Source organism: Mus caroli, chromosome 11, assembly GCF_900094665.2.
Source record: "Mus caroli chromosome 11, CAROLI_EIJ_v1.1, whole genome shotgun sequence".
Lineage (NCBI taxonomy): Eukaryota > Metazoa > Chordata > Mammalia > Rodentia > Muridae > Mus > Mus caroli.
In genome coordinates, this window is record NC_034580.1 from 60,986,416 (window position 1) to 61,012,771 (window position 26,356).

The following is a 26,356-nucleotide window of genomic DNA, read 5'->3' on the forward strand; positions in this document are numbered from 1 at the left end:
GGGAGATAGTGATACCATTCCCAGAAATGAGTAGGAAAACAGCAGTCTGGGTGTGCCATCTATCCATCCTCTTTGTTTGGAACTCTTCAAAGCCATAGGTCCTGTAAGAGTGGAGCAGGCCCTGGGTTGGGCTAGATGTATAGGTAAATTGTGGTTTCCTATACCTCTTGGCAGAGAGTATTGCATTACAGAACACAAGAATTCTGTTGTCCCTGGGAGAGAGAGTCACCTTCCTAGGCTGTATCCAAGGATTGCCCCAGGCATGGGAACTCCTGGCTCCTCTCTCCTTCCCTGCCTGCATTATCACCCCCAGAACTGGGGATCGAGCCAGGGGATTTCAGCCAATAAGCTGGTGTTTGTGCCAGCTTTGTACATATGTGAGGGGGTGAGGGATGCTCTGTATCCCAAGAGATCAGAACATGCTGTACAGAGAGAGCCTCCCTGGCATGGACTAGGACAGATGCCAGGAAGTGGAGTGGGCATGAAGCTGAGAGTGCTGATCCCTAGACTTGCTTAATAGCCACTAATCCACTACTTCTTGTTTCTTCACTTCTCACCATGCTGGAGAAGAACAGGGTTCCCTCTGAGTCTTGGCATCTTGCTGCCACTGAGGTCATTGCTCAGTTCTCCCTCTTCCAAATGCAGTAGGTTTATATACTATCATCTATCACTTATTCTGAAATTACCACTGATCTAAGAACATTCTGCCTTTTGTCCTGACTGTGGTTGCTTAAGACCCCCTCGATCAAGCTTGCCTTTCATTGGGATGCCCTGCTTTATTTTTCCTTCCCTGATCACATTCTTCTTTAACTAAAGGCTTGTGACAGTGACCTTGCTACGTTTTGTCAGTCTTCAAAGATATCTGCTCTTCTACCTCCCATCCTTGTCCACTCAGTGACACTCAGGCTTTCACTGAGCTCTAAGGATTTGACATGAATTGATTTTGGTCATCCCAAATGGCTTCAGAGATCTTTGCATCAGTAGACTTGCTTTCTAATTTTCCTGTTTCTCTCCAATAGCATGGCCCAAACTAAGGATCTAATTAATGCTTTTGAGTTGATCAAGTAGATGCAAGTCTTTCCTGCCTCTTAGTAGTTCTAATTATTCTTGGTGTTGGGGGAAGAGTACCACCATCCAAGAAAGGATGCAGCCAAACTCTACTTCAAATATTCTGCAATCTGCTCAAGAACTGACATTGGGGCCCCATCTCTTCCCATTTCCTTGTACCAGCTGGAAGAGAGAAGACAGGAAGAGGTGGAGTACGGAACAGTCCTTCTGTTTGTCCTCTATGGCTGTGTTGGCTCTTTCTGAGGAGACTTAGCTTAGTAGTTGTTCATTCCAGACTGTTACTGAACAAGTGGAAGCTTTCATTGCCTGCCTTTTCTGGCTCTTCTTCCTACTCACTAATCTGCACAGCATCTCTCAGACTCTCTGCCTCTGCCTTCTATTTCCCCCTTGCAGAATTCTTGCACGGAGGGGCCCCACTTTCAAGCCTCCTGTTACTCTCTTCAAAGATTAATGAAAACATCACCGGCTCCAACCTCAAATGACCTTTAGAACATTTTTTTCTTCTACAGCCATAACCTATTCTATAAGTTCAGATTCAAATTCACTATCTCTAATTCCTGCACGCTGGCTATTTTTCTTATTCCTTAGATGGTATCCATAGCCAAACCTCCATTCTTCCAAATACTCTTGGCTCTCCATTTCAGTTTTCATTGGTTCTCATTGAGATAAAAATTTTGAATGACAAAACCATCTCAATTCTTAAGATGTTCCTGATCTCAGTTTCCTTATTGTCTCCACAATCAACACTATAACTGGCATCTACCTCTTTGAATTATCTCAATTCTATTTTTCTTATGTCCTACAACCAGAAGCTTCTAAGAGTGTTTCTGCTCTCTTAGCATGTGTCCACTAGCCCAGAGCACTGAAAAAGCACATCAAAATGCCCTATTCCCTTTTCCTAATTTAGATGTGCCCTAGCCTCAATGCTAAGGTGCTATATCATATGGCTTGAGAATGATTATCCCTCTGCTAGGTGCTGACTGGTTTATTTTTCTCTTGCTGTACAGGGATAAACACTGGCCCTAGTACATGCAAGGCAAATGTGCTACCACTGATCTAGCTTTTGTTTTTATTTTGAGAAAATAGCTAAGTTTCCCAGTTTACCCTTGAACTGATTCTCAAGCTCAAGCATGCCTTGAAACTGGCAATCCTCCTGCCTCATGTTCCTTATTATCTAAGATTGAAAGCCTGCACCATCAGACCTGGCTTTGGATTGATCTATGTTTTGTATCTCTCAAGAAACACCTATTGATCATTATTATTTAATTACTTAAGCTTTCAGAGTGAGAAGACAAGCATGACTGACAGATCACAGTTTACAGGGCTGTTATATATTCTACTGAGTTTTGAGAGACTCCAAATAGTTTTTTATCTGGGGGATCCAAATGTTAAGTTCTGGTTTTCTGGGAGGAGGTTAGAACCTGACAGGGAAAGATGGTCTTACTATCATTGTCTGTTTGCTAACAGCCCTCTGCTGGGCAACCATTAGCCTCTTCTCTGACAAGAGGATAAAGCTCAGCTCAATCTCAAGCTTTGTCAAATATTAATTAGTTTGGGGGATGGTCAAGAAGGTTCAGATAAGTCTTGTTTCACTTCTCAATGATACCAAAAGGCTTTAAGCAAAAGAGAACATTAATCTCCTTACTATAGATTTATAGAATCTGTGGCCACAAGAAGTGATGAAGATTACAAATGAATGAATTGAAGAAGGGTCTCCCTTCTCTTTTATGGCAGAAAAAAATCATTCTTATGTCAAAGACGCAAATATCCAGGGGACAATGTTCTCAAAGGAAGAGCGAAGCTGTGTGGGCTGGGGAAAGGCAGGCACATGGCTACACCTTCTCTATCCTTGGAATGGAGCCACTTGGCATGCAAATGGGATGCAGGGTGCACTCAATCAGCTCTCACCATGTGTAGGGGTCTGGGTAGCGCTGCTTAAGATCGGATGATTATACTGACGATCACCTGAAAGTCACAGAAAAGGCATTTTAAAAGAAGTCAGGCATCCTGTTGTCTCTCCCACACAACAACAGCATTTCTCTTTACTCATCCCTGCATTTTTTTAAATCTGACTCAAAGGAATTCTTTCCCAGAAAGGCATGCAATAATATACTAGGCTCAACAAACAAACAAACAAACAAACAAACAAACAGCAAACTCATCCTGCTGTTTCTGTCTCTTTCCAAATACCTGAACCTTTTTTGGTCACTGTGGTGAGAACCTCCTCCCTGTCCCCACCCCCAATCCTTGGATCTGGCTGTCTAGCCATAGAGGCTATATTAGGATATGTGTGAGTGAGGAAGGAATAACCCACTACAAATGGGAAGTAGAATCTTCTCTTTAGACACACAGGTCTGACAACACCTGAGATGCAGCTCAGGCACTGCTCCCTGTCTGAGATCAGGAGTCCTGGGTTCTTGGCTTACACAGTCCAATAGTTCAAAAGCATTTTCTCTATTCATAACACAGAAGCCCACTTAGATTGAATGAACAATAAAATCAATAGAGCCAGGCTGCCAATGCTCAGAGTTCATGCCATTCCCAAGATTTCTAAAGTGGTTTGAATGAAGATTTGGCTTGCCTCTAAAGTATACTCCAACACTGTGTTATTACCTTAACACAGCATTATGTTCTTGCTTTTCATTGGTACATGTATCTGATTTTAGCCAAAACAAGGGGAAGAAAAGACATGAGATCTTTGCTCTTTGTTCCCTGAATTATAAGTCATGGCTCTTCTGTCTTTGCAGGGCTGGGGGATATTATCTCTATCTCTGTGAATCTTATTGAAAGTGACTTTCCAACCCATGGTCTCACACTCTAGTCCCTCTTTCTCCTAAGTATTGGGCCTTTGTTGGGTCCAGATGTCTTAGACTTCATGACAAGTTGGGCTCTGGTTCATAACTTCATTTGTTGCCTAATCACTTCCAAATCACATGTATGTAGCCTGAATGTTAGCTCTTAAACCACATATAGATCCCTTTCATCCCTTTGAAATCCATGCCCTTTACAAAATGACTTTGCCATTTTATTCTCCAAGGCTCAAGGTCTGGCCCATGACACTGATGCCCCAAAAGCTTGGAATTCCAAACATTAGTCATCTTGGCAATTCTCTTCTTTCATCCCCCGTAGCCAATGAAACATAAAGTCTTTTTTCGTAATAATCTCCTGAATACAGTCACAAGTCATTTCTTTTAAATCAAGGTTTCTCTTTCACCATTTCTATGACAAATTATTCTCTTTCCTCCAAACACACAATTCTAGAATAGGTGAATGATGGCTCGTTTCCTTTATTAAAACTGGACCCTTCAAATCAGCCAGTAGAAAGGGAGTTGACTCCATTGTTGAATCCATTCTGCCTCAGACCTGGTTTTAAGCAATAAGAGAAAATTCCATTTCATATTGTAGAGAAAGCAGGAGTGGGGGAGATAAAAAGAAAGGAAAGAGGTGAGTATGAGAGTGGGGGAGGAGAGTTGAGACAGGGAGGAGAGAAAGGGAAGAGAGAAACTGTGTTGTGGGGAGGTTCTGTGGTCTCAGAATTCAGGAGGCTGAGGTAGGAAGGAGAAGAGTTGAGGCCAGCCTAGGCTACCTAATGAAAACCCACATCAGAAGGGGAGAGGACAGGGGACAGGGTCAACTTCTGTTCTTTCTTTGCTTATTTGGTTTGGTTTCCCATTTTAAAACAATGTGGCAAGAATTAAAAAGTTTTTTAAAAATGGAAGTGGAATGCCAGGGCCAAAAAAATTGGGAATGGGTGGGTAGGGAAGTGGGGGGGGGAGGGTATGGGGGACTTTTGGGATAGCATTGGAAATGTAATTGAGGAAAAGATGTAATAAAAAATATAAAAAAATAAAAATAAAATGGAAGTTAGTGGTGACATTTTGAATCTTCTATCTTAGAGTCCCAGTGACAACAGGAAAAGGTGCTGGACACCTGGCGTCTAGGGAATCATGTCTGATAGCCAGTTGTACTCCATGATCCATGTTAAACTAGGGTAATTTATTTTTTTCGTTTTAAATTCTTTCTGTGATTTTAATTATTGTACTTAGTTGGGCGTAGAGCATACTGTGTAAAGGCACATAAACAACATGAGTTGGTCAAACCAGGGTAATTAACATGCCCACCCTATTGCTTTATGTTTGAAAGTTTTAAGCTTATCTCTTCTTATCAGTCATAGAATATAGCTTAGGCATTGCAAACAGCTTTTGCTACCCCCAAACCCATGACTCGAAGCCCTAGAACTTAACCAGCTCTCTCTTGTCTTGCTCCCCGACATGCTTTTCAGTTTCTAGAAATCACTATTCAGTTCTGAGATCAACTATTTTGACATCCACACGCAGGGAGAATATGCTGTAATCTGTCTCTCTCTGCTGACAGATTTCACCTAACAAAATGTCCTCTAGGTTTGTTTGTTCTCACAAGCAACATTTTTCTTGAATAATCCTTAAAATGGTCTTGACTATGGAGTGGAGTTTAATGAATATATACTATTAGTTTGTCTAACACCATGTGAAATTCCCCAGGTACCTGAACTGTAATCTCTACTGCATCTTTAAAAGTTGAAGTCATAACCAGGCAAGTGTATGATATGTGTGGAGTTTTGCTCCTTGTTTGAGACTCACTGAAAGCAATAACAGTTGGCATTATTTTATCTGCTGGCATTAAGGAATCATATTTCAAATGAAGTACAGAAATGGAAATTAAAACTGCCCTATAATAACCACTGTGACATTTTGTTCTATTCTGTCTTATTTCCCTTGTTTCAAAAAGGGGTGTGCATTCTCTCTCTCTCTCTCTCTCTCTCTCTCTCTCTCTCTCTCTCTCTCTCTCACACACACACACAGTTAACATTATAATGGGCAATTGTGTGTGTGTATGTGTGTGTGTGTGTGTGATTTTCATGCAGACTAATCTGATTCAAAAGAACCAAAACATGATGGTGATTTCATCTTCACATTTGCACAAAGTGATAAACATGACGACCACACATTGCAACAATTCTACGTCAGCAAAAGCAAGGAACCAGCTCAATATTCATATTTGCATGTTTGTGTATTTATGTGATTTTATGTAGTACACACACATATACATAAACACAGATATTAAAATGTACAGCCTCTGTTCACCATACATATTATTTTAATTTTTTTATGTTTACTGAACAACATTGTGAATATATTTTTACACTTTGAAATAATCATTGAAACATTCATTTAATGATTTCACCAAAGTTCTTCCTATAGGATAGTCTATCTTTTATTTCTATATGTCACATAAGCATAGTCTATTTGTTTAAGCACAGTGTAACCTAAGTATATTTGAGAATTCCTGCAGTTTGGGTATTTGGATTGCTTAAGAATTTAATAACGTTACCTCAGATAACCTTGAGCACAGTCTCTGGCTGAGTGTTATTTCCTTAGGCTAATAACTACATTTCTGGGTCAACACATTGTCAATTGCCTCCCAATGTGCCAAAGTAGATGGTAGATTTTCTAATGCTGAAACATCCATCTCCTGCCAGGACATACATGCCTTATTAGATTCTGGTGTTTTATTTTATTACAACTCTGGATTTCGTTTGCTCATATTTAACTTATATATGTATACACATATGCTCATAAAGAATTTGGATTTTCTGTGCTAACACTATTAAGGTTTTGTATTAAAATCATGATTTTTGCAAAGCAAAGAGGTACAATCTTTATCTATGGGCTCTTTGTCATCTATGCTTCTAAATTACTTACCTAGTATTTGACATACTGGCTACTTAGAGGGTCTGGAGGAATGTAAGAGTAAAAACAATGCTTGGTGTATGTGTGTGTATGTGTGTGTGTGTATGGTGTGTATATCACTACATGTGTCTTTTGTGTCTCTGTGGATACAGAGTCCCTCTTTAGCAAAGTTCTAGAGGTTTGGCTTTTGCTTTTTCACTGACAACTTCAGAAGGTCCATACCGGTGTCATCATCAATTTAGAAATAAGGCAACTGAGGTTGGAAATGGTTGTTTGAGGGACTATAGCCAGCAGCTGACTCCTGGTGCTGGCATGAGTCCCTAAATCCTGACTAGTGTGTGTACTTCCTTCTCATACTTGGGAGTAGAGTCCTCACACACTCAATTCATTCATTCATTCATTCATTCGTTCAATCATTCATTCATTCAATCATTCATTTATTCATGCATTCATTCTAGTTTTACTAATCTAAATTTAATTTGCAGTTTTAATTTTTTTAAAATATCAGTCAGTGCTGAGGTAGCTCAGCAGTTAGGAATACTTGATACTCTTGCAAAGGACCCAAGCTCTATTCCCAGAACCCACATGGGAGCTCAAAAATGCCTAATAGTTCTAGGGGATTCAGTACCTTCTTTTGTCCCATGCAGGTACTGCACACACACACACACACACACACACACACACACACACANAGAGAGAGAGAGAGAGAGAGAGAGAGAGAGAGAGAGAGAGAGAGAGAGAGATTCACATAGATGACATGAAGGCAAAACATTCATACACATAACATAAAAATAATACTAATACTAAAATAAAATATCTATTGGACATTGTGAAGTCTGTTAGTTTAAAAGTATAGACCCCCCCAAGCTTCTGTTAATAAAGTCATACCCCTTTTCTCACTTTGGGGGTTTAGCACAATATTTTTGGTTTAGCAGTTTATTCAGACAGCACAATTTTTTCAGCCTTCAAAATTATTATTTTGTACTTTGGGATTTGCTTATTCCTGCTTTTTCACTGTCTTTGATTTGGTTTATTATTGTTTTCTAATTTCTGGGCTTGACTCTTCAGTCCACTTATCTTCTGTCTCTTCTGTTAATAATCTCAGGTCTTCAGCACTGAACTTACCTCTGGCACTGCCCCATCAGTGTCAGCATGCAGTGTTCTTCCTGTTGCTGGGACCTAAATGATCTGTAATTGCAGCCTTAGTTTCTCATTGGCCGAAGAGTTATTTAGTAGAGTGCTGTTAAATTTCAAAGTGTTTGGGGTTGCTGGTTTGAACTCTTGCCATTAATTTTGTTTTATTGTATCGTGGTCAGAGAACAGAGCCTGTCCAAATTGTACTTTTTGGAACTTACTGGGATTTCCTTTGTGGGCTACTGTAAAATCAGGGCTCATGAATGCTTTACAGGCAGTTAGAGACAAGGTGTATTTTCATTTCATACAGTACAAACTTGACATCTATCTATTAAGTCAGACACATGAAACATATTATTCAGTCCTTCTACACCCTAATTCATTCCTAACCTACTTAATCTGTCAAAGACTGAGGGAGGTGTGGTAAGGTCTCCCACTATTTCTGCATCCCTGTCATTTCCTCTCTGGATTCTTAACAGAGCTGGCTTTCTACATTGCAGAGCTACACTGTGACATATTAAAGGCTCAGGATGGTATGTCTGTGTTCTGATGCATCACCTTTACCCCTATTCAACAGCACTCTCTGTCCTGTTCAGTGCTTCCTCTGCCCTGGAAGCTCATTTGATTTGATATTTATATTGCTAGTCCTACTTCCTTTTTGTTTGCATTAGCCTGACAAACTTTGTATAATCTGTTATCTCTAACCTTTTGGTATCATGTTGTTTTAAGCTTGTCTCTTGAGCATATGAAATGTGCGTACACACACACATGAACACACACACACACACACACACACAGAGAGAGAGAGAGAGAGAGAGAGAGAGAGAGAGAGAGAGAGAGAGAGATTGCTGCCTTGTGGCTTGCCCTGGTAACCCCTGGTAACTAACAGTGGTCCCTTTCTGAACAAGCATCCTGTCTTGGCTGCTATAATTTAGTAACATGATTCTGTACTTATCCTTGTGACTCAAACTCCAGGGACCTTAGCTGCTTTGGCCAGGCACCTGTTCTCAATTGTTTTGGTTTTGCTCTTTCTTGGCTGTTTTCAATGCCAAGGATTGAACCTCAAGTCCCCTCTTTAGTAGCCTAGTGAGCTGCCACTGAACTACATCCCCAGTTATTTTTGACACCAAGAAGGATAGGTCATCCCAGTGGACCCTGGCCACCACTATTGCTTTAAGAAGAGAAGACAGTCAGTAATGGTATAGCTGCTTTTCTGGGTTGAGAGGAACAAGCAGGAGCCAGTGACTCTCTTTAGACTACAGTAGCACAGAGGCCAGTATTCACATTCTACCTAACACTGATTATATTTCTGCACTGACTGAGGATAGGAAAAAGTGAGTTCAAGACAAGACTGACTACAGCTATCTAAGTGCTCAGTGTGCCCATCAGAACTTCAGCTGTTTTCAAAAGATACAAATTTCTCTATTTCTTTCTTTCTTTCTTTCTTTCTTTCTTTCTTTCTTTCTTTCTTTCTTTCTTTCTTTCTTTCTTTCTTTCTTTATTTTTGGCCAACGTGTTTTATTGAAAGATCTCCAGGGAGACAAGACCAATAGATTTTTATACATAAGTTATATAAGAGAGTATAGACTATCATAACCATGGTATCTGAGAGGTCCCAAGATAAGCTGTCTGCAGGCTGGAGGCCCTGGAATGCTGGAAGCAAGACTTCATTCCAAGATGAATGACCCAGAACCATGATGCCCATTGTTATAGTTCAAGGTCAAGAGTTTGAGAACCTAGGGTGGTAAGGGTCATGAGGGAGTTGCTGCTGTTCTTTCTGGAGTGCAGAAGTCAGAGAGGCAGCATATTTAATGCCCAAAGCAGCAGAGAAACAACAGCCTCTTCTTGAGGAAGAGAGAGATTTGGCTTTGATGTCCATTCTTTCCAGCCTTTTGGATATGGACCACCAACATGAAATCTGTTCCACTTAGTTAGTTCACCCACTGCCACTTGCTGGTCCCCTCTGAAAATATCTCCCCACACACGCTAATCAGTGCTTTATCAGTTCTCCATGCATGTCCTAATCCAACTACATTCACAGCTACACTTACCCATCACAGTTAATGTCTGGAGCAATAGAATGGCTGTTGCAATTTTGTGCACTTGTTTCTTACTGAATTATCAGAAAAAATTTGCCAGTCTTCTTATTGAATCATGGAAAGCTGCACCTATGTTCTAGAAAATTTCCATCATCCTCCAGATCCCTAGTAGCCCAGAGGCTTTGGTGTTCCATCAAAAGGATACTTGATGGAGGTTGAGCAGTTGTGTCTGTGTGCTTCTCCCCTGAGCAACTTAATATTTTCAAAACTTTTGATATTAGTAAAATCAATGAGCATTTGTGCAGGTAGACTATGATCTATGTTTACATTTCAGAAAGTCCACCTATTTGAATAGTTGGAATATTGAAGCGTCCACCAGTTTGGAAGATATGTTACAGGATGGCACAATAGGTTTCTGATACATCTTCCATGGCCCTTACCTGCCATGCCCTAAGTACAAGGCCAGTGACTCTCTGGACCTGTTACAAGAGGAGACACTGTCGACCATGTCGCTACTCTGTGCTCATGTCAAACAGTCTCTGAGTGGCACCTTGAGGACCATGTATTACAATATGCCTTTAGCAAGCTATGTAGGTTTCTTAAAAGGGTTCCACAGGCCACTGTTCATGTCTTCATGTGCTCATGTCACAGGTCATGTCTTCAGGATTCTGTGTCCTCATTGTCCCTCCTACCCCAGTGCTGCTTTGTTTTTATTAATCTTCTGAGCTTTGATTTTATCTGAGTTCATTGGAAGAAACATTTCAACTGCCAAGAAGTTGTTTTAAAGCTATTGACTTCTTAGATAAGAAAAGAGGTCCAGAGACATTCAGTGACTGTAGGTGAGGCGTGCAGTGACTGTAGGTGAGGCGTGCAGTGACTGTAGATCCTTTTCTTTGATAAATACTTGTTGAAAACTCTTGTGAAACTCAGCCACAAATACCCTGTTTTTGATATTTGACCATGGAGCGAGGTGCATGTAGGAAATGCATATGTATCCATTTGGGTATGTTGGGGTAACTTCAATGTATGGGCTATATTCAAGGATGTGAGCAGGAAATCCAGAAGGACGGGTCAGTACTCTGGAACGTGTGAGGAGCTTTATCTACCCCGAAGTGCATAGTGTGGGAGGACTTTGTATAATGCCCTCTGCCTTTAGAAAGACAATGTACAGGGTAGTACTAAGGGGTTTAAGTATTCCAACTTCACTCTCTGACACTCTTCCATACTTTTTAGAGTGTCTATTCATTATGCTCACCCAAAAGCCATGGTACAAGACAGCCCATCCAATGATCCAGAAATGTCAGCATCTGGAGCCAGTGGGTAGACAAGGCATCCACTGATCAATAACAGAGAGTCAGTCAGAAAACCTTTCCATCCTAGGTCTGACATTTTCACATAGAAGAATTATACTTTAATGTACTCCAAGAACTTCTGGTAGGGTCTAGGGTGACAGTCAGAGGCATGTGGAAAGTAGGCTCTTGTACAGAGTATAGAAAAGCAGAATTATTGGTGTATGTGCTACAGGCAAGATGATAGATCCCAGGTTTTGCCAGGAGCTCTTCTTGTTGGGGATGTGTAGACTGTTAATTTTAGCATTCTGTCCCTCCCCAGACATACCAACTGATGTCATCCATGCTCCTTCACTCACCCAGTTCCCCTCCTTTCCTTGCCTTAGTCAGCTCCTGAGTCTTGGCACAATGCCCAGTTGGGGCCACCAGTCTTCCTGCTGGATGGAACAGGATAGCATAACAATTAATTAGTGGCCAGGCCTCATTGATTGATAAATTGGCTGGGCCATAAAGTGGAAAAATAACCTCCACTTGAGCTCCAAGGCTCCGTGAAGGAAGCAGGGAGCAGAGTGAAGAACTTTCCCCTGCCCACCACCAGCAGATGGACCCCTGGCAGAAGGAATAGGCCACTAAGAAACAGAGTTTCCATCCTCCCATCAGCCACTAGTGCTGACTGAACTAGACATGAGTGGTCCATCCCTGGTACTGATTTATACACCATACTAAAGGAAATGGCCAGTTTTCTCTGTGAAACGCACTATGTACATATATGTGTCCAAGCATTTGTGTGCTTGTTTGTTAAATGTTTGGAGTAGGAAATGGTAGAAGAGGAGAGAGGTTGAAGTTGAGAGCCTGGTGGGTCATGCATGCAATTTCAACACTTGAAAGAGGAAGGGTGCTTTGGTGTTGGGGACAGGGTCAGATACCCTTAATGGCAATTCAGTCACAAATATAACAAGTGGAATTCTTCCTCAGTAAGTCACAGAAATCTGGGGGAAGGGTACAGATACTATGCAAATTATAAGTTGTGACTTTATTATGATCCAAGAATACAGGGCAAATACAGCATGCATTGAGTCTTGGCCTTAACAGCACACTCTAGAATTGCCATGACAACTTTCTGATCTCTTTTTTTCAGGCCCAGCCCCTTAGGGCCTGCTTGCCTGCCTGCTAAAACAGCATTCTTTCAAGTCTGGCATAATTTCTCAGATTGCCAATCTGGCCTTGAGTCTTTGAATGCAGCAAACTCCCAAGAGGTTAAGTTTAGTTGATTAAAGCCAAAGAGATTTAATCTCCGGTATAACAGAGTTGTTAGGAAAAAACTATTCTGATCCACTAAAGTAAGTAGCTAGCACCCACGGTTCTGGCTCATGTCCTCCCATCCAACATTCCAGGGGCTCAGAGGGGATGGGCCTCCCTCTGCTTTGCCTCCTCCTGTTACCTCTGAAATGCTTTCCAACCACATGGGCCTTTTCCTTTCAACGCTTGTCATGCTTGGGAAGAAACCTTTACTTTCTCCTCATCCATCCATCCATGTTCAGATACTCCCGGGCAGTGGTGCTTCTCATCTTCTGGAAGGGGAGACTGAGTGAGCACTGGCCACAGAGTCTGAGGCTTGGTTATTCTATCATCTTCTTTATTCACTTTCTTGAAAGTGATTAAGTACTTCTCCGTCCAAGTCTCATCTCTCCAACAATTAGTGCACTGAACACTTACATGGACGAGATGAATTACATCTGTAATATTGTATCTTAGCCCTCTTAGGCTCTTGAAGTTCCTTGTGCAGATTTTTGAATGATATAATGAGTAAACAAATCAACTCTTGAGGCAGAAAAACATGGTGATTTTCCCCTGCTTGCTGCCTGCTCTCTCCCTTAAGTGCCAAAGTGGGAACTAGTCTGGATCAGTTTTTATAGGTTACAATGCTTTATGTATATCAGGGTATGAGTGTGTATGGAGGAGTGAGGCAAACACTCTCTTCCCACCATAAGTATGACACACACTTGGCAATGAGTGAGGATTGGCTGTTATTTTAACACAGTCCAGCTCGAGAATTTCTCATCTTGGTATTATGAGATAGGATGCGAGGCAAGCTGTAAGGGTTGGCATCATGAGGGGACCCCTCCAAGGATAGGTGGGCTGCCAATGACATCATAAGCTCATTGATTCTGAAGTTCTCATCCAACCCCCATCCCTCCTTACTACATAGGTTCTCAAACAGAGTTTCTGGAATCTAACCCCTGAGCATCTAGCCTGTGAGCCCCTCCTGAGTAGGCTTGTTTGGCTTTCCTATTCTGGCAAGGATTTTCATTTTTAATACTGCCTGGAAAAGGTGATATTAAATGGGTTGCCATGCCCACATGGGGAAGCAATGTGGCTTTTTTTTTTCTATCAGATTCATTTTAAAAGGTAAACTTTGGGTCTCTTGGAAGGGGTGCCTGCCACCTGCTGTGGTCCATTTCCTTAGGGTAGCAGGGCTCCTCTGTATCCAGAGATGGTGAGGCCAGTTTGTTCAGCCTCTGGTTATTGTAATCACCACAAAAGGATCATTTAGCATCCTCGCTCAGCTCTAGGGAGCTAATCCTCCTCCTGGCACTGAGGCAGGCCCAAGTGTGTCCACTAGAGCTCTTTAAATCTTGCTCATGAAAGACAAACTTAAAAAGTCTGGCAGTTTCCTGGAAGTGGGATCAGGTGGGAGCCTCAGGAGGCATGGGGTAGAGCTGTGAGAGGGTACATGAGACTTGACCTCTGTCTCTGTACCCTCCTACTGAATTGAAGCTAGCAATTCAATGGGCTCCCTATGGAGGCATAATGTCTAGGCCACTCTCCCAGAAGGGAGCTGGTTGTTGTATTCATTTGCAGTTTTCTTATTTTTTTTTTTTTTTTTTTACCAGGGCACTCCACCCTCCACCCTCCAGATTTCTAGTCTAGGCCTCCTAACTCTTTTATGGGTAAATTTCAAAATATAACTCAAAGAAAAATAACTGGGACAGACAATGTCATCTAACATTTCAAGGATGTACAACACTCTGGAAGCCCCAGAAATATCCTGGCACAAAGATGGCCATCCCAGGACCTGCATTTATGCTGTAATATTAGAATTGTATCAGACACACAATGATATTTCCCTCTAGGCAATAAAATATCTGGTATTTACAGCCATGCTTAATTTTCATGCTTATTATATACATTATATTAAGGGAAGAAAGCTCTCAGTATGGGGGCTGACTTAAGAATCTACACACATTACTATTCGAGGATCAGTACAGTTTTGTTGTGATTTAACAGATTATTTGCCTGCCGGTCTGTCTGTCTATCAATAACGAGTCTTTTTTCATTTATTTATTTATTTATTTATCTATCGATCTATTTATTTACTTTACATCACAAATTATATAATTTTCACTGCTGCCCCCTTCTTCCTGGTACCCCCTTCACATAGCCCCTCCCTGACCCCACTTCCCCTTCTCCTCTGAGAAGGGAGAGCCTTTCCTGGTATCCCCCTACCCTGGCAAATCAAGTCTCTACAGGAATAGCCACATCTTCTCCCACTGAGGCCTGACAAGGCAGCTCAGTTAGGGGAATAGGCTCCACAGGCAGGTAAGAGATTTAGGTACTACCCCTGCTTCAGTCATTGGAGGACTCTCATGAAGATAAAGCTGCACAGCTGCATATGGGTGGGGGTGAGGTGGCCAGGTCCAGCCCGTGTATGCTCTTTGGTTGGTGGTTCAGTCTCTGGAAGCCCTTAAGTGTCCAGGTTGACTCTGTTGGTCTTCTTGTGGAATTCCTACCCGCTTTGGGTCCCTAAATTCTTCCCCCAACTCTTCCATAAGACTATCCTAGTTCTGTCCAGTGTTTGTCTGTGGGTCTCTGCATCTGTTTCAGCTAGCTGCTGGGTGGAGCCACTCAGACACATCTATCTAATTTATTCACCATAATCTATCATATTCTCTGTTAGAATGGCTTAAAGAATTTCATATATGGGTACTTTGCCTGCATGTATGTCTGTGATCCACATGTGTGCAGTGCCTGTAGAAGCCAGAAGAGGACACTGGATCACCTGAAACTAAAGTTACAGAGCACTGTTAGCTGCCATCTGGGGGCTAATAATTAAACCCCAGCTCCCTGGAAAAGCAGACAGTACTCTTAGCAATGGAGCCTCTCTCTAGTCTCTTTGTCTTCTCTTTGTGTCAGCTACAACTTGCTGTGCCAGGCACTTCATAATCTACAAATGTTATATTATATAACATTTATATTATATTGATTATAATTATATTAGTTATTTTATGTTAATTATAGTTGTATTAATTATAACATTAGTTATAATAGTTATATATTAGTTATATTATATTAATTATAATATAATATATTATTCAAACTTCACAACAAACTGAGGTCATTCCCATTTTGGAGATGGCACAAAATTGCTGAAGGACAGAAAGGAAGAGGCTGAAGTAAGATACAAGATTACTTCCTTCTCAAGTCTCCAGTGAGGTAATCTTGCACTCCATATTATATAAAAAAATTTCTAATACACAGAGAGAGAGAGAGAGAGAGAGAGAGAGAGAGAGAGAGAGAGACATACACACACACAGACTTTCCTGTTGATCTGAATGGAATTTCTTAGAGATCTAGATTTGCCAATTAGTAAAAATGGTTGATGCATGAAGAGAAGAAATATGTATATTCCTCTGTACACCACAGACACCTGCACATAAGTTGTCTGGCTCAGGTGAGAGCAGTGCAGTAATCCCTTCTCACTGCAGCTTCCTTTTGATGGGGACTTGTAGCTCTCTGGCACTCTTTCTGTTCCTCCATTTGGACCATGCAACCTGATGGAATCTGGCTATGTTTTATAGTGAGTGTGGTTAGGTATTATGATGGCTATTCTTGGTTGTGATCTTGACTATATCTGGAATGAACTACAATCCAGAAATGGAGGGAGTACCTAAGACTCAAATCATGAGGCAAGAAGACAACATGCTTTTGATCTGGATCTTTAGGCTGGAAGCACTTTGGATCCAGGTCTTGAGGTGAGATGACACACCTTTAATTTAGATATTGCAGCACACCTTGAGTCTGGGCCATATCTTCTGCTGGAGGCCTACATAAGGACAATATAAATTCTGACATAATGTTTTCACCTCCTGAGCATCTGTTGGATGGATAAGTCAGGCGGTTATATGGGGCAACTGGGCAGATGTGAAGATGCGTTAGACACAATCCACATTGTCAATAAATATATTTAAGTGGATATATATATATATATATATATATAGAGAGAGAGAGAGGGAGAGAGAGAGTATACGAAATGGTTTGAAATTTTTTGATGCAGTGAGAATGATCAAGGAAAGCATTAATAAATTAACTAAGGTAATATGAAAGAGTTGTGTGTATAATTGTGTATGTGAGAGTGTGTGTATGTGTGTGAGCATATGTGTGAGTGTGTAAGTGTGTATCTGTATATGTGTGTATGTGAGTGTGGAAGTGCATATAAAAGTGTTTAAGTGTGTGTGAGTGTGTATGTGTGTGAGAGTGTGAGTATGTGTGTGAGTGTTTATGTGTGTTTGAGTGTGTAAGTTTATGTGTGCATGACTAGCTCTGCTGCTGGGAGAGCTTCAACTTCCAGTCTCCTCTAAAGCTTGCCCCACTTTTATCCCAGTTCCCACCTCCCAGATGATGCTGACCAAGTCCTAACACACATCACCACAAACTTTATTCCCTTCTACATCCTCATTAGCAGATTTTCTCTTCTATGTCATTGCTTCGCCATCCATCTGATTATGAGAATCTCTTCTTATTTCTACTATTTTAAAACTCCTTCATATTTCTTCTGCTTGAATTTCACCAAGCATTGTTTACTTTAAGTTGGACTTTAGTTATTACAAGTAATGACTGTATGTGATTTTTTTCAGTTCAGAGTGATGTATTGATATGTGTTTATATTGTGAGGTGATTAAATTGGGCTAATTTAGACAGTCATTATTTTTGTATAGTTACCAATTTTCTCTAGTTGGAATATTAAGAATCTCATCATTAATTTTGAAACATGCCAGATGGTGGTGACACACACCTTTAATCCCAGCATTTGGGAGGAAGAGGCAGGAGGATCTCCAAGTTCTGTATAGCCTGATCTACCTATATGGAGTGAGTTTCAGGACAGCCAAGACTACATAGAAACCTTGTCTTCAAAAATCAAATCAAAACAAACAACAAACAAGGAACACCCTGTGCTCTTAGAAAAAAAATGGGTGGTGGTGGTAGTGGTGGTGGTGGTGGTGGTACATACCTTTAATTTTGAAGCATGAATCGACTAGGATCATTATTAATTATAGTCCACATTCTGGGTAATAAATCCTCAAATCTTACTCAAAGTCTATCGCATTGATTCTATACACAAAATTCTATAGGTGTTAATGTTATCAGTGTAAAAAAAAACAAATAACATGGTAAATTATGGGGTCTAAATTTTGTATAGACATTACTTGAACTATTACAGCAACTCCAAAGGATAGAAACTGATATCATCCTCATGGCACAGAGAAAAAGACCTGGGCTTGATGTGGCCACTTGCTCAGGTCACATGGCCAGGAAGGGCTTGGCTGGTGCTGCAGACAGTCCCATTGCAGACACTCACGTCACCCACACTAACCACATAAGCATTGTTTCTGTTTGCCAGCCCTGCACTTGATCTTGTCATGGTCACATTCTATTCAAATCAGGTTTGAAGACAACTGGAAAGACTTTATTGGTCTCCTGGGAACCTTGCCCATATGAATACTGTAATAAAATAACAAACTTCAGTTGATATTGTCAGTGAGAAGAAAGAGCAATTACTCAGTTCCCCGCTTGCTGTCCAATTCCACCTTCACTTGTCAGACTGAGCACTGTCTATCAGCATCACAGAGCTCTGCTCCATCGCCATGAAATATCCTTGCATTGGTGAAAAGTTCACACCCTGCTTTCTGCCTTTTTCCCTACCATGGACACAAAAAGCTGTGCACAAAAAAGGGCATCTTAAATAAATGGTCAGCCTTGACAATAGACATGTCAGTGACACTGGTAGAATGCTCTAGCGTGGGACCCTGGGACATTCCTTCCCCTGTAACAAAGCAGGGGGAAAGTGGTGGGAGACTTCTGCATCTGTCCTCCACTGTCTGACTTCCAGGAACAGCTGAGGATCTCTGGTCTCTGAAAAACAACTCTAGTTGCTACAGGCTTTAATCTTAAATGCTATATAATTAACACATGCAATTGTTGAAACACTAGAAAGCAAAGCTAAGCAAGCAAGCAAACAAATAAATGGTGATTGTGCATTTTGCCCATAAAAATGGAATAATGTTGAGCCAATTATTTCTAGATAACAAAACAGAGTGACTGTTTTGAAGGGAAGTCATACACACTTCTGGGAGTGTAAATGGCAGCTTAGCCTTCAGCTACATGAGCACAGCACAATCCTTGCAGCAGTGTGTTCTTTAGAGCAGTTTCTTGTGTTAGATATTTACGTTGTTTCTATTGCAATGTGTTATAAAGCAATACTTTGCAGGAGGGCCATTGTTGTTTTCCCTAGAGAAACATCTCTAGATTCTGCATCTCTAAATTATCAAGGTTTCAGATAACTTTTTTGACAGAATTGCTGTGCACGTGGATAACTCTTCCTATTCTGAATGGAAATTTGATGACTGTTCTCTGCCCTGAACATTAGGTCTTTCTTTGAGGGGTTGTTTTCACTCACTTGAAGGACATTTGTGGGTATCCAGTTCTTACTGTTATATATCACCAATCACTAACATGAACATTCATCTTTCCATTTTGCCTGTGTTTGGTAGGGGAAGGGTTTATCTATGTTTGAATATGTTTAATACACTCAATACTGTCTTTTGCATACAATACACTTATTAGGGTAATTGCCTTAGTTTTTAATCATCTTATAGAGTTTGATATATAATGGAAACTGGCTCTCACTCTCCAACAATTAGTCTCCCCGAAACCCCTGCTTTGGTCTGTTATTTTATTTCTTACACATACTATACATTCAAATGTGGTCAATATTTTGTATCTTTGGTCATTTATTAATTTATAATGTGCAAAGTTTTTGTTTTTCAGTAGTGCTGGGATAATACTCAGGGTCTCATATGAGCCAAGCCTCAGCACAAAAGGCAGTTTCTGAGTACTGTCTCTGGACCTAGGTTAGGGTCTGCTCAGAGAGACCGTCCTGTTCTCAGGAAGACACACATTGTTTTTCTATGCTTTTATTATGGAATCTATTTGTTCTTTGTCATGAGATAGGAATTTATTATGGAATGGCTTAATACTGATTGGAATTCAGTCTTTTCTTTATTTTGCATGAATCTGTCTTAATTCCATACTGAATCATGAGCCATTGTGAAAGATGCCATAATTTGATAGCTCAGTACCTTGAAGAGCAAGTAGGGAAGGCTGTCTAGGCGGAGGAGTGCATAGGAAGAACTCTCAGCTAACCGCATCCAAAGCCACTCACCAATTTTGAGGTTATTACTATTCCACATAGAGACTCACTGTGTGTAGTGCAGGCTGACTTTGACCTTGAGATCCTCCTGTCTCAGCCTGGGGTGGGAGCGCTGGGATTATAGTTCTGCTCACCAGGACCAGAGAGAGACCATGTGGATTGCAGAAGAGCATCTGGAGGAGGGGAACACGATGACCAGGACCAGCTAATGAAATAAGCCACAGCAGAATACAAAAGAGCTCTGAGTGAGGTCTGCTGAAGCTTGCCTCATGCGGCTGCTGTCTGTCATCAGGGCTTGCTGCCCAAAGGCATCTCTGTGGGGTTTGAACACCAGCTGATATACTTCTGAATGCCCTTCCTGCTGTCCTGTGGGTGCCCACACTACACACACACACACACACACACACACACACACACACACACACAAAGACAAGCCAGTTCTTTATTATTAAGTGAACATTTATTTCCCCCCAGTGTCTATGCTGCGATGCTTTCCCTGTGGATTAAAATTCCCTCTTCAACTGCATGCTGCCGGGTTTATCTGTGTGCACTTCCACTTTCAATGTTCTACTCATAAAAATGTACACAGCCTTTGAATGCATAGAAGCACAAACATCGGCCTGTAGTCTTAGATGTGTGCCTTGGCCATTTATTCTCGTGGATGTGTGTTTAATTTCAGATATCAGTTTTGTCATATGAACCAATTCAGAATTTTTGTTTGAAACTGTATTTGTTAATTAATTTGGAAATAGCTGAGAGTCTCCATTCAAACGTGTGATATCTTTTTCCATTTAGTTAAATCTTTAACTTTCTATTAATCTTTATCTTTGTGATGATAAGAGTAAAGTACAAATTCTCAGGCATGCTATGTAAGTGCTGCATCACAGAGCCACACCCCACTTGATCTTAGGCATAATATTTTAATAATTGAGCTTATATGTCATCATATCATAACCTTGTTATAATTTATGTCAGTGCCTTGCTTGAAAAATGCTATAAAAGTATCTAAAGATACTATCTAAAAATTGGAAGTAACTCTCTGAGCTCATAGAATACTAAAAGTTCATTATCTTAAGAAAAATAAGAGCAACAATGAGACAAATATGTACTTGCGAGTAATGGAAGCTGATTGGTAGACTTGGCAATGGTACCTGACAAAATGGTTTAGTTCAGGGTATACAGTTCTCATGGATACCCACACCCTGGTTATAGTGGTTCCAGATAGAAGCCTGGAATGGATAGAAACAGGGAAATTCAATGCTTGGTTATTCTGGGAGCTGGTGAAAATGTCTGTTTGGGTCCATTAGCTTGAGTAATACCAAGAAATATGTTTGTCTCTAATAGAAAGCTATGGATTGAATATGTAGCTCAGTGCTGAAAGTGTATTTAGCACACTCAAAGACCCAGGTTCAATACCCACCATATACAAAGAAGAAGAAATCCTACATAATTCCTGTGATGTTGTTTTATCTTGGAGTCCTTAGAACTCAGCAATGGAGATATGAATATATATGTATATATACATATATATATATATATATGTGTGTGTATATATATATGTGTGTGTGTGTATATATATATATATATATATATATATATATATAGATAGATAGATAGATATAGATATAGATATATAGCCAAATCCCAACAAATCAAAGGAGAGCAGAGCAGAGTGTAGCCCTTGAGGAAGTGGCTTGACCTTACAGCTGTGTATAGGCCATTATGAGTGGTGGTTCATCACAGACTACCAGACCTTACCAAGCACTCCATGTTAACTCCTACCTGCCTAATTCAGGAGGAAAATAGGCCTTGCTTTCTGTGATGGTTTATATATGATAGGCCCAGAGAGTGGCACTATTAGAAGGTGTGGCCTTGTTGGAGTAGGTGTGTCATTGTGGGTGTGGGCTTTAGACCCTCATTCTAGCTGCCTGGAAGTCAATATTCTGCTAGGAGTCTTCAGATGAAGGCATAGAACTCTCAGTTCCACCAGCATTATGCCTGCCTGGATGCTACCATGTTCCCACCTTGATAATGGTGAACCTCTGAATCTGTAAGCCAGCCCAATAAATATTGTCCTTACAAGAGTTGCCTTGGTCATTGTGTCTGTTCACAGCAGTAAAACCCTAACCAAGACAAAAGTTGATACCAGGAGTTGGGTATTGCTGTGATAGGCTTGACCATGCTTTCATTTGGAAGAATGTAGATTTGGGGACTTTGGATTTGGAAAGCAATAGAATGCTTTAAATAGGGTTTAATGGTCTATTCTAGTAGGAATATGGAAGACTTTGTTATTGAGAGTGATTTAAATTGTGCAGATCTAGCCCAAGAGGTTTCAGTGGAGAATTTCAGTATGTGACCTAGAGACTGTTTTTGTGGTATATCTGGCTACTTTTTGTCCTTGTCTGAAGAGTCTGTGTGAGGCTAAGGTGAAGAGACTCAGATTAATTTGCATTGACAAAGGAAGTTTCAGAAACACCCAACATAGACTTTGTTCTCTGGTTAAGTCTCATGAAGAATGTTTTGAATAAGCATAACAAGCTTAGAAAGGAACAAAATATAAAATATATGGTTTGAGTATTAAAGGGGCACCAGGAAGTGAAATGGAGCTGAATCCTGTGTTCAATGATATTAAATGGAATTATGCGAGTGGTGAACTTGGGGCAAGATCCTACCCAGCTAAGTTTATGTTCAGGCATGGTGCTACACATCTTTAATCCCAGTATACAAAGCCAAGCAGATCTCTGAATTCAAGGCCAGCCCAGGACAGAGCAAATTTTAGGTGAAGAAAAACTTAAGTCCAGGTGTGATGGTACATACATTCAATCCCGGGAGAAAGACCCATGTATATCTGAGTTCAAGGTCAATCTATAGAGTAAGTTCTTGGACAACCAAGCTTAGGCAATGAGGGAGTTGGAAAAGAAGTTAGTGTAATGTAATTGAACAAGGGGGCCATGTTCTAGCTCCTGCAAGCTATAGAACTTTGGTAGCTTCAGCCATGTGTCTCTGGCTTAATAGTAAAGAGGAGAAGGAGACAATTGATGCTGGTTAGGTGGAGCTAAGAAAGTAGCAATGATTAAGAAGAGACCAGCATCACTGAGGTGAAACTTCTGGGATGTGTTCTCTGTGAACACAAAGAAGCTGTGTTCCAGAGATAGCCAAGGTTGTACCTCGTGCTGCAGCTGTACGTTGTAATGTGTAACAGTCACCAAGATGGTACTGGTTTTGAAGGCATGAAGGGGTCATGAAGAGCAGCTGAGGGTTGGCACTTTGAGAAGCCATGGAAGGCCATTGGTGAAGGTTGAAGATGATAGCCTAGGACCGAAGGGATCATGCAAAGGACTTTAGGCTTGGCACCATGAAAAGAGCCTATGAAGGCTATTGATGAAGCCTAGTTGCAATTGAAGATGCTAGTATATTAGAGATGACCACCAAGAATATAAGCATCAGTGGAGTTGATCAACCAGAGCCGAGAGTGCTACAGAGGGCAGAGGTGAAGAAGTGACACAAGCCCTTTGAAGGATCCCAGAAGATCATGTGTGAATCCCAGACATTGGAACAAGAAGCTGTGAAGTTGAAGTTGATGTGGAGACCCCAAGATGTTAAAGATGCCAGAACTGTGGGATACCTGTCAAGGACAGCTACTAACAGGGGATGGAAACAGCCCAGGAGAAAGAAGTTTGTTGCAGTCAACAAAGATGAAAAGGGAGTTGGATATCTGAAGACCACCTTGAAGTCAGACATGGAGATGCAGAGTTTGGGGTTTGCCCAGCTGGTTTACTGTCTTGCTTTGGGGATTACAGTTAAATGATTGGATGAAGCTCAGAAGAGACTTTTAACATTATTGAGACTGCAATAGACTATGCGGATCTTTAGAACTGGAGTGAATGTATTTTTCATTATGCTATGTTTAGGTATGGGCCCCATAGTCTCATATGCTTGAACATGCTTATGGGGGCCAGGGAGTGGAAGGCAATGAATGGTTTGTATATGGGTGGCCCAGGGAGTGGCACCTATTAGAAGATGTGGCCTTATTGGAATAAGTGTGTCACTGTAGATGTGGGCTTTAAGACCCTCATCCTAGCTGCCTGGAAGCCAGTCTTCCACTAGCAGCCTTCAGATGAAGAAGTAGAACTGTCAACTCCATCTGCATCATGCCTGCCTGGATGCTACCATGCTTCCTACTTTGATGATAATGGACTGCACCTCTGAACCGGTAAGCCAGCTCCAATTCAATGTTGTCCTTAGAAGAGTTGCCTTGGTCATTGTGTCTGTTCACAGCAGTAAACCCTAATTAAGACACTTTCCAAAAAGACAACTTTTACCCATTCCCAATTGCAGAGCTATTCCTTTCCTAGACATTTTCCTCCAATGAATAAGCCACCGTCTTGCTTATCAGCAAGAGGTTAGGTCCTCAGGTCAATGTTATTCTCCATTACTATGCAGAATGACAGAAGTCAGTCCCTGTTGTTCTATAAGGACCCCTGAAATAACTTCTGTCTTGTGAAGCACTTTTGAGAAAGTGATATATTTGATGGGAGTTATCTTGGTAGTATCTTCAAGCGTGTGTAAAATCCCAAGCAAATTCCTTATTCATTCTATGAACCATTCATTCTTAAGGATGTTATGATGTCTCAACACAAAGTGGAAAGTTAATGAGGTGGAGGCATGTGACAAAACATGCTCTAAAACCTTGTGGGCTAAGATGACTTTGCCCCTGCTTTGTGGACTACAAGTGTGATGTGTTGGCTTTTCCCCAGTACATGTGGGGAACAGTGACAAAACAATAGTATTGGTGGACAGTCTGTGGGTACAAGTTAGATGCAGGTCTTCCATCAAGAGAGAGCAGCTTTCTTGCCATTTTTTTGGGTTCTGAAGCATATGTGAATTCTTTCCAGAAGCATTACCTGCTACCCACAGGCTGTCTTGCACTGCTGGGAATATGATCTTTACATCTCTCCCCTGTGTATGTGTCAGTAGTATGCTTAAAAGAAATGATGCCCAGGGAGAAGTGGAGAAAGTAAATATAGACAATTTGCTCATGCTGATGTTTAGAGCCACACTGTCCAAATCCAATTAGCAGAGGACAAGGAGCTCCTGGGATCATGTCATGCCACCACCATTTACATTTACAGACATCGGCAATCTCTCCCTCCTTTGAAGACTGTGATGTGAAATAGGCCTTTGATGCCAATCACTTCTAATAGCCTTGTTCGTCATAATACAACATGCTCTGGAAGAAAGCCCTGGGAAAAGGAAACCTGACCCTTATTCCAGTAGTTATAGACCACCACATGGGTGACTGCTTTCCTCTTAGGGTGGCATAGATCATTTCACCAAGATGATGCCATTCTGTGGCTGGATGTTGGCATGGCCTACTCCAACCCATGGAGAGTGGATGGCAGGGCCATGGAGCTTAGCATGATCCTTGCTTTGTCTTTTTCCCCTCTACCTCAGTTCTCTTCCTTTCCCTTTTAAGTAAGTCACTCTTTTACAAGGATGATTTCATTCCTTTCTGAAACAAGGTGAAAGATATATGAACAATATCCAAATCAAATTCAAAATAGCAACTGCCAAGCACTGCTGGTCCTCCACTTGCTAGACTTGAGAATATCCTGGACCCACTGTCCTAGGGTTTCAGCAGGTAAGGGAATAGGATTCTAAAAATAGTCTCTAATTTCTTTTCTTCGAATGGTGATTAATGTTATCTATTTCCTTATTTAACCATGCTGGGAATTGAACTAGGGTCTTGTGAGGGCTGAACAAGTTCTCTACCACTGAGCCATAACCCTGAAGCCCTTTATTACTGACTTTGAAATCTCAGATTATAGAAGTAATTGATGTTGCAAGGCATTTAGAAATTACAGACAAATCGTAAAGTGCAGTAAAATGAAATCCACGCCTGGGTCCATTATCCAGAGAAATATCTTACATCTTAAAACATGTCAGGTAATTTGTTATTCATGAGTTTAGTCTGCCGAATCTGGAACTCTGGGGCGATTCTGGACCATGTCGATCTATAGGAGAAAAGGATCAGTTTGTCTCTGCCCAATACCATTTGTGCCCAACTTGGCCCCAAGACACTCTCTTATAGTGCTTAACCTGTGGTTTCACCACTGCAGAGGCCGGAGCCAGTCCTTTTCTCAGCAGTTTTGGAGCCTATTTACATTCAGATGGCATTAGTGTGACCTTGTTGTAGGACTCAAACACATATTATTTCCAACACCTTCAAATCATAGCTCCTTGCATCACTACCCAGGAAAGAGCTGATCATAAAGGAGGTAAACCCAAGCACATTGGAAAAGAACACAAAACAAGCTTTTTCTAAAGCAGGCACATATGCACCCACACAGGCACACTTAAAAACCGACCATGGTTAGCCAGACTCACCCAAGCTTGATGCCAAATTCCCCTGACAACACAAGCTACAAGCTTGACCTCTCTCCCAACGTTTGGGCCAATGTGAGTTTCTTCTCTATCAAGCATGCTCTGCTCTCTGGCTCTTGAGAGAGGCACCTGCCTGCGTCTGCAGTGATACTTCAGCACTTTCATTCAAGTACACTTTCCAGTGTTTTGGCAGATTTCCTTTGCAGAGTCTACTCCACCCACAGA

General features: G+C 41.1%; 1 protein-coding gene across 4 annotated transcripts in view; it reads right to left on the bottom strand.

The window, feature by feature from the left end:
- The window catches only part of Shisa6 (shisa family member 6), a 297,727-nt gene that overhangs the window by 10,343 nt on the left and 261,028 nt on the right, over positions 1–26,356 (bottom strand). For 2 of the 4 annotated variants that reach the window (XM_021178073.2, XM_021178071.2), the window contains one exon: positions 2,977–3,033. The exons of the other annotated variants lie outside the window; for them this stretch is intronic. In XM_021178073.2, coding sequence (XP_021033732.1) covers positions 2,977–3,033 — 57 coding nt within the window. The remainder of the gene's footprint in view (positions 1–2,976; positions 3,034–26,356) is intronic. 4 annotated transcript variants of the gene reach the window in all.